General features: G+C 43.9%; 1 protein-coding gene across 4 annotated transcripts in view; it reads left to right on the forward strand.

Annotated features, from left to right (window-relative positions):
* TLR3 (toll like receptor 3) overlaps positions 1 to 12,437 on the forward strand; it is a 75,089-nt gene extending 62,652 nt beyond the window's left edge. For all 4 annotated transcript variants that reach the window (XM_073607652.1, XM_073607660.1, XM_073607636.1 and 1 more), the window contains exon 5: positions 6,774 to 12,437. In XM_073607652.1, coding sequence (XP_073463753.1) covers positions 6,774 to 7,002 — 229 coding nt within the window. In that variant the 3' untranslated portion in view covers positions 7,003 to 12,437. The remainder of the gene's footprint in view (positions 1 to 6,773) is intronic.
* Positions 12,438 to 15,017: the final 2,580 nt, after the last annotated feature.

Consider the following 15,017-nt stretch of genomic DNA (forward strand, 5'->3'; position numbering starts at 1 on the left):
CCTGGAGCATGTGCCCAACACTGTGGTCAAACAGTTCGAGGGACTCCTCAGGAGGACATGGTGGGGCTAGGGAAGGAGTCACTGATGACATTGAGCCGAGGGAAGAGGCCGCTGCTTTGCCAGACAAAGTACCCTGGGCATGGGTGAGAGAGGATGAGGAGGATGAGGACAGCTTGGTCATCCACTCGACCAAGTCTTCTGCATGTTGTGGCTCAACACGGCCAGCTGCCGAAAAAAAGCCCAAGCGTGTCCCACGGCCACATGCTGATGAGGATGCACCGTCTCCATGACCAGCACTAGACACAGAGCCTGCTTGCCCTCTCTTATTGGCTTGTGACTGTCTGCCTCTCCTTCTTGGCCTTCCAGACATACTAATGACCTGTAGCTGCACTAAGCTGGGATATGTATATATATATATATATATATATATATATATATATATATATATGTACTGATACTGCAGCTAGCAAAATCAACTGCCTGCCTGTAGTATGAGAACACCACCAACCTTCTACAGGTAGCTTTAGCTGAACACTGTGAGGTGGACGCACCCCACTAACTTGTAGGTTTAGCTGAACACTGAGCAGGACGCACCCCACTAACTTGTAGGTTTAGCTGAACACTGTGAGGTGGACGCACCACACTAACTTGTAGGTTTAGCTGAACACTGTGAGCAGGACGCACCCCAATAACTTGTAGGTTTAGCTGAACACTGTGAGCAGGACGCACTGTACTAACTGTAAATAGTCTAGCTGCCTGACTGTGGTACTAATAGGATCAAAAGAACACCAGTAATTTTCTTCAGGTAGCTGTATATACTGTAACAAGACAAGCCTGCCTGTCAGTAAGAAGATAACAGGAACGGATCTAGCTGAACACTGTGAGGTGGATGCACCACACTAACTTGTAGGTTTAGCTGAACACTGTGAGCAGGACGCACCCCACTAACTTGGAGGTTCAGCTGAACACTGTGAGCAGGATGCACTGCACTAACTGTAAATAGTCTAGCTGCCTGACTGTGGTACTAATAGGATCAAAAGAACACCAGTAATTTTCTTCAGGTAGCTGTATATACTGTAACAAGACAAGCCTGCCTGTCAGTAAGAAGATAACAGGAACGGATCTAGCTGAACACTGTGAGCAGGACGCACTGCACTAACTTGTAGGTTTAGCTGAACACTGTGAGGTGGAGGCACCACACTAACTTGTAGGTTTAGCTGAACACTGTGAGCAGGACGCACCCCACTAACTTGTAGGTTTAGCTGAACACTGTGAGCAGGACGCACCGCACTAACTTGAAGGTTTAGCTGAACACTGAGCAGGATGCACCCCACTAACTTTTGTAGGTTTAGCTGAACACTGTGAGCAGGATGCACTGCACTAACTGTAAATAGTCTAGCTGCCTGACTGTGGTACTAATAGGATCAAAAGAACACCAGTAATTTTCTTCAGGTAGCTGTATATACTGTAACAAGACAAGCCTGCCTGTCAGTAAGAAGATAACAGGAACGGATCTAGCTGAACACTGTGAGGTGGACGCACCACACTAACTTGTAGGTTTAGCTGAACACTGTGAGCAGGACGCACTGCACTAACTGTAAATAGTCTAGCTGCCTGACTGTGGTACTAATAGGATCAAAGGAACACCAGTAATTTTCTTCAGGTAGCTGTAAATACTGTAACAAGACAAGCCTGCCTGTCAGTAGGAAGATAACAAGAACGGATCTAGCTAAACTGAATACAGTGTATATATATATATATATATATATATATGCAACACCTGGGATGCATATATATACACAATACACTGTAAGTGCAGCTAACTGACTGACTGTTCTGCCTAATCTATCTAACTCAAATCAAATGTCACTGTCTGTCTCTCTCTCTCTCTCAATGAACGCCGGAACACACACTACACAGGGCCGCCGTGCAGGCGGCCTTATATAGTGTGGGGCGTGTACTAAATCCCCTGAGCCATAATTGGCCAAAGCCTCCTTGGCTTTGGCCAATTATGGCTCTCTGTTCAGGCGGCGCTGTGATTGGCCAAGCATGCGGGTCATAGTGCATGCTTGGCCAATCATCAGCCAGCAATGCACTGCGATGCCGCAGTGAATTATGGGCCGTGACGCGCCATACGAATTTGGCGCGAACGGCCCATATCGTTCGCAATTCGACGAACGATCGAACAGCCGATGTTCGAGTCGAACATGGGTTCGACTCGAACACGAAGCTCATCCCTACTCATGGGACATGTAGTTCTGCAACAGCTGGAGGTCCGCTAATTGCATATCTCTGATCTATGGTATATACAGTATACTGGAGTTTTTCATTTTTTTATACTACTAATGGCGGTTATCAGTGACTTATAATGGGAGTGCGGTGGACAATCTGACACTAACTGATACTGGGGGGGAACTGACTAACTGCCACGTGACATTAATACAGTGATCACTGTTAATATTATACACTATTCCTGTACTAATGACACTGGCTGGGAAGGGGTTAACATCTAGGGGCAATCAAGTGGTTAAATAAATGCCTAACTATGTGTAATGTGTGTAAAGTGTGCTGCTTTTACTAACATATCTCTCAGTTTCTCATCCTTGCTTGCAGGGATGAGAAACTTGCAGATCGCTCCCTCTGTACAGAGCTCTGTGTTGGTTACCAAGACAGAACTCTGGGCTGTGATTGCATACGGCTGATTGGCAGGTCCATGAATCATTGGCCAAGACTTGCTGACAGGCTTCTGCTGTGTACATGCACACCCCCTAAACCGGGAGGTAGGCAGCAAAAAAACAGTACGCTGCGACAAACCAGTACTCTGCTTTGCCTACAGCGACCGCTCGCCTGCAGTACATTGTGAGTGGGTGGTTGCCCAAGTGGATAAAATTTCAGACCATGTGCTCTTGGTTCTGACCTGGTAAGATGGACCTCTACATCACAGGAGGTCAACCAAGCATACACCGCCTTTGACAGGCATTTTACTCCTCTCTTTCCTGAGCAGCTTTATGGCAAGTAATGCCACAGCACCACAGGACCTCTCATGCAAAGTAGACCATAGTTCTCTCTATATATATGCATTTATTGACACCTAATATAGATTAAAAATACTCACATACTGTATATGCAAAAAAAAAAAAGCAATGCCACCTCCTCTACTGCTTCGGCTCCCTGCCCAACTCTGCCTAGCGTGATGAGTTCATGGACAATCCCTACTGACGCGATCCGTCCTGATTGGACTTCCTCAGAGATAGGAAAGGAAGTAAAATCAATTGAAGTCTTCCAGGAATGCCGATCTCTTTGGTTCAACGTAGTAAATCACTACACAAGACCCTGGTTCTGCCTAATCACCAAGGGAGAGATATGAATTCACTCATGTGACCACCTGCAAACTAGGCAAAATAGGATATTTCAAAGCCACTTTCAAACACATTCATTACACATCTACAAATTGCTGCTGCTACTCTGCATTTACATATTTACGTGTATTCTCGTTATATTATGCCCTCAGTTTTTAAGCACTTTCAGCACCTGATTTACTCACTTAGGGCCAGGTGCAACCAAGTGCATTTTTTTTCTGCATTAAAAATACATGTACTTACTGTATCTACGGTATATTCCAAACCCGGGCAAGTGAGCAAGTTCTCACCTGTCGCCGGATCCCCCCTTCTGATATACCCCTTCTACAATTAGTTCCTCTATTTCTCCTTCCCATCCTCAAACTAGCTCCCTCTATACCCCCCACCCCCCTCCCCTATTCCAGCAACTTCCCAGGCCCAACCCCTAACTCGGACTTCACCGCCTTCCCTGCCGCAACTCTCCCTAAACATGGCTTTTACCCCCCCACTGGTGACAGACTTCTTGTTAAGATCATCCCGCTTAATGCAAGAGGACTCAATATACAAGAGAAGCGCTCCCAGCTCCTTCTTACAATACAACAGAATAAAGCTGACATAATATTTTTGCAGGAAATGCATTTTAGCACTGACGCTATACCAAGACTAACGAATCGATACTATCCTACTGTATACTACGCAACCAACCGAATGTCCAAAACAAAAGGTGTTTCAATACTCCTGGCGAAACACTGCCCTTTCCAACTCACTGACACGCTCCGAACAGCCACCAGGTTACCTTCTTTCGCGATATAACCAAAGCACTTACCCCATTCCAAGAAGGCACCCTGATTTTAGGGGGCTACTTTAATGTCTCTCTGAACCCTCTCCAAGACACCTCTAACGGCGCATCCTCTCTCCCCTATAATGCTCTACAATCCATTAAGTCACAACTACGGGATCTATTACTTCACGACTCCTGGTGTACATTAAACCCAAACGGTACAGACTTCACCTTTTTTTCAATCCCACATAAAAGATACTCAAGAATTTACAATCTATTTATCTGTCAGAAAGACTTGCCCTTCCTCCATCGCACATCCATCAACCCCATGTTCCTATCGGACCACCACCCCATCCCCATGTCTATGTCGTTCCCAAAGGTACACAATTACCCCCCGTCATGGAGGTTAGATCCCTCTCTACTCACAGATTTATCTGTCGCAAATGAGGTTAAGCTCCGCATTAAACAATAATTCACAGGAAACAAACTCACAGATACCTCCCCAGTCATTACATGGGAAGCCCACAAATGTGTCATAAGGGGCATTCTAATTACAGCCGCTGCCAAAAGGAAGCGGGAAAGACAGAGACATCTCATAGAACTTACCACCCAAATTCAGAGGCTGGAGTGTGCACTTAAATGAACGCAAAGCTTTAGACACTCTCCAAACCCTTGTACAGACCAGAACCAAACTTTTAGACGTTCTAGACAAAAAAATAAGATGTAAATATATTCTATCTGAGAAAGTGTTCTACGAATATAGCAACAAAGCTGGGAAACTGCTAGCAATGCCCTACAAGCTAAGAGAGCTGCCTCGACAATACACTCCCTGAAAGACTCATCAGGCCACAAACCAAATTCAACCCCCGACATAGCTAAGCAATTTGTCGATCATTACTCACAACTATACAACCTATCCCCAACAATTTGGATGGCCCATTAACAAAAAAAGAAGCCAAACTAGCACTTAAACAGATGAAACCAGGCAAGAGTCCGTGACTTGATGGACTAACAGTGGGATATTACAAAAACTACTCAGAGCTCCTCATCCCCTTCTTTCTCTCAGCTTTTAACCCTTTTGCATCGCAGTCTGAGCCCCCTTGTGACTTACTGATGGCTCACATTACGGTAATCCCAAAACCAGCGAAGGATTCCTCCCTGGTCACCAACTATAGACGGATCTCGTTATTAAACGTGGACCTAAAATGGTTAGCCAATCGGCTTCTTCCCTTGCTTCCCCAGCTTATCTCTCTTGACCAAGTGGGTTTCATACCAGGCAGAGAAGCAAGGGATAACACACTCAAGGCAATCAATATTCATCATTGGCTTACATCCAACCACCAGGGATTTCTTCTCTCACTCGACACAGAGAAGGCATTCAATAGAGTGGCCTGGGACTATAAGACAGAAGCCTTAAAGACCATTGGTCTTCCCCACCGAATGCTGAACCTTATACTAAGGCTCTAATCCCACAGCGAGAGTCCGCGTAAACGCCCACCTATCGGATCCCTTCTCAATATCGAATGGAACGCGCCAGGGATACCCCCTATCTCCCCTGATCTTTGTCCTTACCCTTGAACCACTACTCCGATGCCTCAGAGCAAACCCCGATATCAAGGGAATTGAAATAGCTCACCACAAACTAGCCACATTTGCGTACGATATCCTTCTTTTTCTCACTGAACCGATTACAACAAACCCGAACCTACTCAAAGACTTCAATACCTTCAAGTCTTTAACCACTTCAGCCCCAGAAAAATATACACCCTTCCTGACTAGGCCATTTTTTGCGATACGGCACTGCCTCGCTTTAACTGACAATTGCGTGGCCGGACTGCCTGTCCGTTTCCATCCAATCCGATCCACCAGACGGATGGGGAATAGGACCACCATCTGTCTGTTTTTGGGGGACAGGATCAGATCGGATGGCTTCCGCTCCATAGAGGAGAGCGGAGGGTCTGATCAGATCCGTCTGAAAAACTGACAGGTGGACCTGATCGGACAGCCCATATGAAAGGGACCTCAGAGTTTTAACAATTAGTTTGCTGGAGAATGTTTGTATTATTGTACTCAATGTGTTAAGATAAAGACGGTGAATGTTTAATACTACCTTAAAGCGGAGTTCCATCTGTTTTTTAGTTTATTAAAATTCAGCAGCTACATTAAGCATAGCTGCTGACTTATAATAACACTTACCTATCCCACGGTCCAGCGATGCGGCCATCCAGAGCCTCGCTCCTCTCCCTCTCCTCTCCTCAGCGCCGTCATAGCAACTGTGGGCACCCGGCCTTGACAGATTATGGCTTCACGGTTGGGTGTGCACTACGCATGCGTGAGTCGTGCTGTGCTCTGCTATTGGCCAGCCAATCTTCTGGGACCTGTGTTGTGGAGGAGTCGCCTAGGCGGCCGAGAACAGGAAGGAGGAAGCGGGACAGGAAGTCCCACTAAAAAAAGGGTACACCCCCCCCAAAAAAAATGACATGCCAAATGTGGCATGTCAGGGGGCAAGGAGTGCTTGCCCCCTGAGTGCTTCCACTTTTGGGTGGAACTCCGCTTTAACATATACTTCAACATTACTTTTTTTTACACCCTATATGTTTGTTTTTAACTTTTTGTTGTGTTTATATTAAAATATATTGTTTTCTTTCTACAAGGTTCAAGATATATCAGGCTGTCCAGCAAGCCATTGAGCAAAGTCGTGATTCTATCATTCTCTTGTTTATTGAAGATATTCCAGATTACAAATTAAATCATAGCATACACCTGAGAAGAGGGATGTTCAAGTCCCGCTGTATTCTAGAATGGCCTGCTGAGAAGGAAAGACGGAATGCTTTCAAACAGAAACTTAAGATTGCTTTAGGATCAACTAACGTGGTAAATTGAAGATCAACATAAATTGTCTACAATATGGAGGACAACCCTGTAGATTTCCAGGACTTTTTTTCTGAGTGACAAGAACTCTTTTACTTTAAGTGCAAATCAGTGAAAAAAAAATCAGTAGATTCAGAATAGTATAGACTGCTTTAGTTATATGCATATCTAAACTTTAGCTATATTCTTAAAGTGGTAGTAAACTCTGTTACACCACTTGTACCTACAGGTAAGTCTATAAAAAGGTTTACCTGTAGGTACAGGCGGTCCCCGGATTACAAATTTCCGACTTACAAACGACTCCTACTTACAAACGGAGGGAGACAACAGGAAGCTAGAGGTAATCTCCCCCTAGGAAGGGAAATTCACTCCTGTAAGAGTTATCATGGGAAAAAAGTGTCTCCACTGAAGCTTTATCACCAATCCTTGTTTCAGCACCAACCCAAAATTTTCAAAATCCAATGGTTATAGGAACAGAAAGTTAGATGAAATCTTCTGAACAGGGGCACAAACAGCAAAACAAATGTTACAGGGGTGTTAACCCTCCCCTATGCTTCCCAAAAAAAGTATACATTTTTTTTTGGCTGGAGCTACACTTAAAAAATTTACCTGTTCTGACATACAAAGAAATTCAACTTAAGAACAAACCTACAGACCCGATCTGGTTTGTAACCCGGGCACTGCCTGTATTGTGAATATCTCCTAAAGACAGTTTAGGAGATATTCAGAGTGCATTCAGCCGATTACATCACTGGCACATGCGCTCTGAAGGTCCGGCTTACAGAGCCAGACCTTTAGAGCCTGCGCTGTAAACGGCGGCTCCAGTGCGCATGCGAAGGAGTGACGTCATCATGCCCCCAGTCACTCATGTAGCCAGAGGCCACAAACCCGGAAGGAAGACGGGGGAGGATGTCAGCCCTCTCAGCGATGACATTGTGGCGCTGGAAAGCTTAATTATAAGCTAAGTCCCTCATAATGTGCTGGTATGCGATGCATATGAACACATTATGACATTGCTTTGCAGGGATTTTTTTTAACCACATGCAGTTTACTACCACTTTAACCATTCTATTGACAATTGAAGCTGCCTATCGTATTAAAGAACCAATAAGCAGCCTTGGGAGGTGGCAAAGGGTAGACCAAGCTTGACATTGAGACTTTTAAGCAGAACTCCAAGAATTGCAGCCCAAAATCTGCTAGCTTAGAAGGGGTTAAGTCCAACAAGGTGTATGCCACTTCATAGACTTATCTCTTTTAGAGCCTGGAGTACAGCTTTTACTATGCTTATGGCGTGCTGACACTGGACTCAAATATAGCCACTCTGTCCAACCCTCTCTTCTTGCCCAGTCATGGAAGACTTTTTATTATGTGAACCCATTTGTAAAGTATTTTGTGAGTGGACAGCGGACAGAAGGGGTGGGCAGTGTGGCCGTTGTGTAGCAGAAAGCATATTTCCTGTCAGAGTGTCGGGAACTTAGTGATAGCTGTACTCCTGGCCATTAGTAAAAGCATAAATAGTAAATGAAAGAGATAAGTCCATGAGGTGGCATACACCTGGCTGGCTTTAACCCCTTATAAACCAGCATATTTTTTAAAAGTGCTGCAATTCCTGGATTCCACTCTACACAGATTAGCTTAAGGGTATAACTGATGTACTTGTTATGTAATTTACATGTACATAGACCAGTCTTTTTCAACCAGGGTGCCGTCGGGTTTCATCAGGGGTGCCTTAACAAAATGCCTAAAAATGTATACAAGGCAGTGGGTGGATCAAGCCTGCCTTTTGCTTACACAAAGCCACAGGTTTTCATTTTGCACCATAATAACCTTCCAGCCACCCGCACCTTAAGAACCAGTGACATTATCAGCTGATAGGGAGGGCGTTGAATGCCGGCACATCAGCACTGGGGTCACATTCGCTAAGCGAGAAAGAGAAACATTGCAATACTAGTCTGCAGATGTCATGCAATAAGTCCGGAGTGCATGCCTGGACATGCATGAGCTACACAAAGCATCTTATAATGCAAGCAAAAAGTAAACTTAAAGTGGAAGGTTAGGTAAAAACTAAGTAACTCTATGCCACATTCTAAGACTAATCTATCTAGCCCTGTAAAGAAAAAATTGCAATACTTATCTGCTCTGCAGCCACTCTGGTTCAGTCCCACACTGAGCTATCAGTGGTGTCTTCAGTGTACAGGCAAGTGCAGGTTAGGCAGCCGACAACAAAAGCCCCTTAGTAAGTCTATGGGTGACTTCACTTCCCAGGCATTTCAGAGTCGTTGTCAGTTCTCTCCTGCTCACAGCATCCGCTGCTGGAGACCGGACCAGATTGGTTGCAAAAAAGGTAAGTACGGCGATTTTTGCTTTACAGGGCTAGATAGATTAATCCTAGAAAGGGGCATAGAGTAGGATTAGAGTTAGTTTTTTACTAAACTTTAAATACACAAGAAAAAAATTGCAAAAATAGAAGATTTCTATAAAACAGCACAATAAGTTATATTACAGGTTACTTTTATATATAACAGTTAAAAATCTGTAAGATTCACTCAAAAATGTTCAGGAAGCAAGGTCTTTGTTGTATAGTGTTATGTTTCTGGTATAAAGTGTGTTAAACTTGAAAATAAGAATATTTTAGTTTTTTAAATATTGATTTTTTTAATTGTTACAAAAACATTTTTGTATGCATGATTTAAAGAACTGACCTTTTAAAAACAATGCTTTTTACATACAGTGGGGACCTAAAGTATTCAGACCCTCTTAAATTTTTCACTCTTTGTTATAATGTACACACAGCACCTCATATTGACAGAAAAACACAGAATTGTTGACATTTTTGTAGATTTATTAAAAAAGAAAAACTGAAATATCACATGGTCCTAAGTATTCAGACCCTTTGCTGTGACACTCATATATTTAACTCAAGTGCTGTCCATTTCTTGTAATCATCCTTGAGATGGTTCTACACCTTCATTTGAGTCCAGCTGTGTTTGATTATACTGATTGGACTTGCTTAGGAAAACCACACACCTGTCTATATAAGACCGCATGGAGTTTGCTAAAAAAACACCTGAAGGACTCCAAGATGGTGAGAAATAATATTCTCTGGTCTGATGAGACCAAGATAGAACCTTTTGGCCTTAATTCTAAGCGGTATATGTGGAGAAAACCAGGCACTGCTCATCACCTGTCCAAAACAGTCCCAACAGTGAAGCATGGTGGTGGCAGCATCATGCTGTGGGGGTGTTTTTCAGCTGCAAGGGACAGGATGACTGGTTGCAATCGAGGGAAAGATTAATTCGGCAAAGTACAGGGATATCCTGGACGAAAACCTTCTCCAGAGTACTCAGGACCTCAGACTTGGCCGAAGGTTTACCTTCCAACAAGACAATGACCCTAAGCACACAGCTAAAATAACGAAGGAGTGGCTTCACAACAACTCCGTGACTGTTCTTGAATGGCCCAGCCAGAGCCCTGACTTAAACCCAATTGAGCATCTCTGGGGAGACCTAAAAAATGGCTGTCCACCAACGTTTACCATCCAACCTGACAGAACTGGGGAGGATCTGCAAGGAGGAATGGCAGAGGATCCCCAAATCCAGGTGTGAAAAACTTTTTGCATCTTTCCCAAAAAGACTCATGGCTGTATTAGATCAAAAGGGTGCTTCTACTAAATACTGAGCAAAGGGTCAGAATACTTAGGACCATGTGATATTTCAGTTTTTTTTTTTTTTAATAAATCTGCAAAAATGTCAAAAATTTTGTGTTTTTCTATCAATATGGGGTGCTGTGTGTACATTCATGAGGAAAAAAAATGAACTTAAATGATTTTAGCAAATGGCTGCAATATAACAAAGAGTGAAAAATTTAAGGGGGTCTGAATACTTTCCGCCCCCACTGTACTTTTAGATTTGTTTTAATCACTGTGTAAAAAATTGTTCAATTGATATTGTAAAATGTGTACAAGCTTACTGCATCTTACAAAAGGAGGCAAAGTGAAAGCATGATATCAGCCAGACAGCAGTTCCCTAAATAGCAAGCATATGGCAAATGTCATGTGCTTAGCGCATGACTCTTGTGTCTTTTTAAGGGACTTAAATTAGAAAGTTTAAGATTAAAGCATAAGAACCAAGGAATCGAAACATTGTGCTGCAGATATAGTAGTAGTAGTAGTAATAATAAGTAAATACGTTCAACAAAAAGTATTAACTTTCCTATGACTTTATCTCAATTCGCATCTGATTCATGCCTTCCCATTTTTTTAGAAGGCACCACAGAAGGAATACTGGTCACCCTGGTAATGGCAGACATAAGTTATACAGGCTATAGAACTGATTAAATCCTTATAGGACACCCACTGATTTTATGGGTTTTAAGGGCCATCGCTGGCCAAGTGTGGAACTAGCGATGTCCTACTGAATTCTTTTTAATGCTGCAGAGAGAACTCTATGATTGCCGGGGCAGGCTCACCACATTTTGATTTAGATTTTTGTTGGGTCAAATGCCCCATTAAGTTATCAGAATGGCAGTGCGCTTGCTTCCTGAAGTCCTGAAGCAAGCTTAGTGTAATGCTTATTTAAATAAATGTGCTTGTTCAGGAAATTCTGTTCATAAATGTGCATGTGTAAACACAGGTACTGATGTTTACAGATATATACCCATGTACAGCGTATTCTGTTAATACAGGCCTATGGGCAGAATTACGCATCAGTTGGGGCTCCTGGGCATCGCAAATACAGCCGTATTTAATGCTATACACCTGTCTGCCTGTATTTATGTCTGTATGCATGAGCTGTTTAAAGTATCATGAAGATCTTTTGAAATTACATCAACATGTTAAAGTGAAAATTGGATACTTTAGTAATTGTGTGTACATACCTTAACTAAACTGTCTGGACAGATTTATAAAGGACAAGTGAACTTTGGTGCTAGAAAGTATGTGCACAGATAGGGGTAAAAAAAAACTCAATAATGATCATCTTTGGGGGGGCAAATACCATTGATGAAGGTGTGGGCATCTACTTCCTGGTTTCTCATCTAGGTGAGGCATATGTTGGGTTGGTATCTGCTGCTTCCTGGGATGTTTGACCCTGCTCTCACATGCACAGATCCAATGCAGATTTCTGCCTTGTAATTGGGCTCTGGAAGACCGAATGTCCCTGCCAGGTTGCAGATATCTGGTAAAGACCAGCCGTGTGTGTGTGTGTGTGTGTGTGTGTGTATATGTCTGAAAAGGAGTTTCAAGATGGTGGCACAAAAGGAGAGTGCTGCAAGGGCAACTTCAGCAGTAAGACAATGCTGGACTTCATGGGCTATATAAAATGAAGGTCCTCTTTAATGTTAAGCTATACTTTGAATATTAAAACTGAACTCCAGGAAGATAGAAGATACAACAATGAACTCTCTGTAATCATTAATGCATCATTAAATGTATTTTTTTGTAAATGGAAGCTCTGTAAAACCTTATTTGACTTGGTATCAGCCTCTTGCAGTCTACTGCACAACAAAGCTCAGAGAGGGGGAGAAAAGCAGAACAAGGATCAAATCAGGTGCGTTGCAGTGTAATGAGCATTCAAATAGCAGGAGTGAGTGACAAAGATGAGCTTATCAGTGTGCTGCTTCTCATTTCACTCCCTAGGCACAGGGTGGGGGTTGGGGATGGGACCTGTAATGCCGTGTACACACGAGCGGAATTTTCGTCAGACAAAGTCAAATGGGAGATTTTCGTTGTATATTCTGACCGTGTGTATGCCCCATCACACTTTTCCCGTTGAAAATTCAGACGTACTTAGATAGAGAACATGTTCTATATTTTTCAGATGGAATTACTATCTGAAAAACTGCTCGTCTGTATGCTGTTCCAACGAGATTAGCAGAAGGAGCCCAAACGGTGGCGCACTGGTTATTGCACTTCCTTTTTCTAGTCCCGTCGTACGTGCTGTACGTCACCGCGTTCTTGACGGTCGGACTTTGGTGTGACAGTGTGTATGCAAGACAGCTTCAGAGGAATGCCGTTGGAATTCCGTCGGAGGAACCTTCAGAGTTTATTCCGACGGCAAAACCGCTCGTGTGTACACGGCATAAGTGTAACTGTAGCAGAGAAAGATCAGATGACCTCCAAGTCAGGGTGGAAGGGTGGCAGAGCTGTGTAAATCTCAGATATGGATGGAAAGAAATACAAATCTTTTGGCAGGTGTAAACAAAACCCATATATGCATTTACAGGTGATAATCGAAAAATTAGAATATCGTGCAAAAGTTCATTTATTTCACTAATGCAACTTAAAAGGTGAAACTGATATATGAGATAGACTCATTACTTGCAAAGCAAGATAGTTCATGCCGTGATTTGTCATAATTGTGATGATTATGGTTTACAGCTCATGAAACCCCAAATCCACAATCTCAGAAAATTAGAATATTACATGCAATCAATAAAACAAGGAGTGTACATATATATCAGACCTCTGAAAAGTATAAGCATGCATATGTACTCAGTACTTGGTTTGGGCCCCTTTTGCAGCAATTACTGCCTCAATGCGGCGTGGCATGGAAGCTATCAGCCTGTGGCACTGCTGAGGTGTTATGGAAGACCAGAATGATTCAATAGCGGCCTTCAGCTCTTCTGCATTGTTCGGTCTCATGTCTCTCATCTTTCTATTGACAATGCCCCATAGATTCTCTAAGGGGTTCAAGTCAGGCGAGTTTGCTGGCCAGTCAAGCACAGTAATCCCACGGTCATTGAACCAGGTTTTGGTGCTTTTGGCAGTGTGGGCAGGTGCCAAGTCCTGCTGGAAAATTAAGTCAGCATCCCCATAGAGCTCGTCTGCAGAAGGAAGCATGAAGTGCTCCAAAATCTCCTGGTAGATGGCTGCGTTGACCCTGGACTTAATCAAGCACAGTGGACCAACACCAGCAGATGACATGGCTCCCCAAATCAACACAGACTGTGGAAACTTTACACTGGACTTCAAGCATCTTGCAGTGAGTGCCTCTCCATTCTTCCTCCATACTCTGGGTCCTTGGTTTCCAAACGAGCAGGGCCGGATTAACATAGGGGCTGATGGAGCTGCAGCTCCAGGCCCCTGCCTTAAAATCGGCCCTCACAGATAGCAATATAAGCCCGACTTTCTCCTGCCCATAAACGTCTATGGGACAGGAGAAGCTGTGTGTAAATGTAGGGGTGTCTGGCTGCATCTGAGTTGGCTCACTGTGTTTAGTACAGCGTCACAGTGCACAGTTCCCCCCCTACACAAATGGCTCTGCCTTCCCCCTCCCCTCTCTCCTCTCTCTCTGTGTGCAGTGAAGGAGCCGTGTGGGCTGGGAAATTGTGAACAGAGCAGCCGGCAGATAGAAGGTGAACAGATATGTGAGTGATAAGCTTCCCATCCAAGTGTGAGCTCAGTGACTGGACTCTTATCTCCCTTCTCTCCCCCTCTTTTACCTTTATCTTCAGCAATGGCTCTTATAACTGCAGTCAATATGTAAATTTAGCTCTTTGTGCTTTTAGGTGGGTTCACACTCATTTGCTGTGTTTTGGCCCATTGCTGGTGTATCCGCAGTTTTCCTGCGTTTTACCCACAGTCCTATTGATTTCTATTAGGTTGCATGTTTTTTCTGAAAGCGCACCAAAATCAATAGGACTGCAAGCTAAAACTGCAGATACACAAGCAGTGCGCCCAAACTGCAGCACACCAGTGTGAGCCCAAAGGCTGTACACACCCCCCTCTATAGAACTTGGTCTGATCAATACTCCTGGCATTCATTTTACACACAGCCATACCATCCCAGATCAGGAGGGGTGGGGGCTCCAGGGATTTGTTTGACTATGCTGGCCCTGTCCCTTCTACCCATCCTGGAAGAGTCCTGGAGGAAGTGGCAGGCTGCTGGTGGCAAGTGGCACACTGTATCTGGTGGCAGGCTGCTAGTGGCAAGTGGCACACTGTATCTGGTGACAGGCTGTCAGTGACAAGTGGCACACTGTATCTGGTGGCAGGCTGCTAGTGGCAAGTGGCACACTGTATCTGGTGG

Source organism: Aquarana catesbeiana, linkage group LG01 (genome assembly GCF_042186555.1).
Source record: "Aquarana catesbeiana isolate 2022-GZ linkage group LG01, ASM4218655v1, whole genome shotgun sequence".
Classification (NCBI taxonomy): Eukaryota; Metazoa; Chordata; class Amphibia; order Anura; family Ranidae; genus Aquarana; species Aquarana catesbeiana.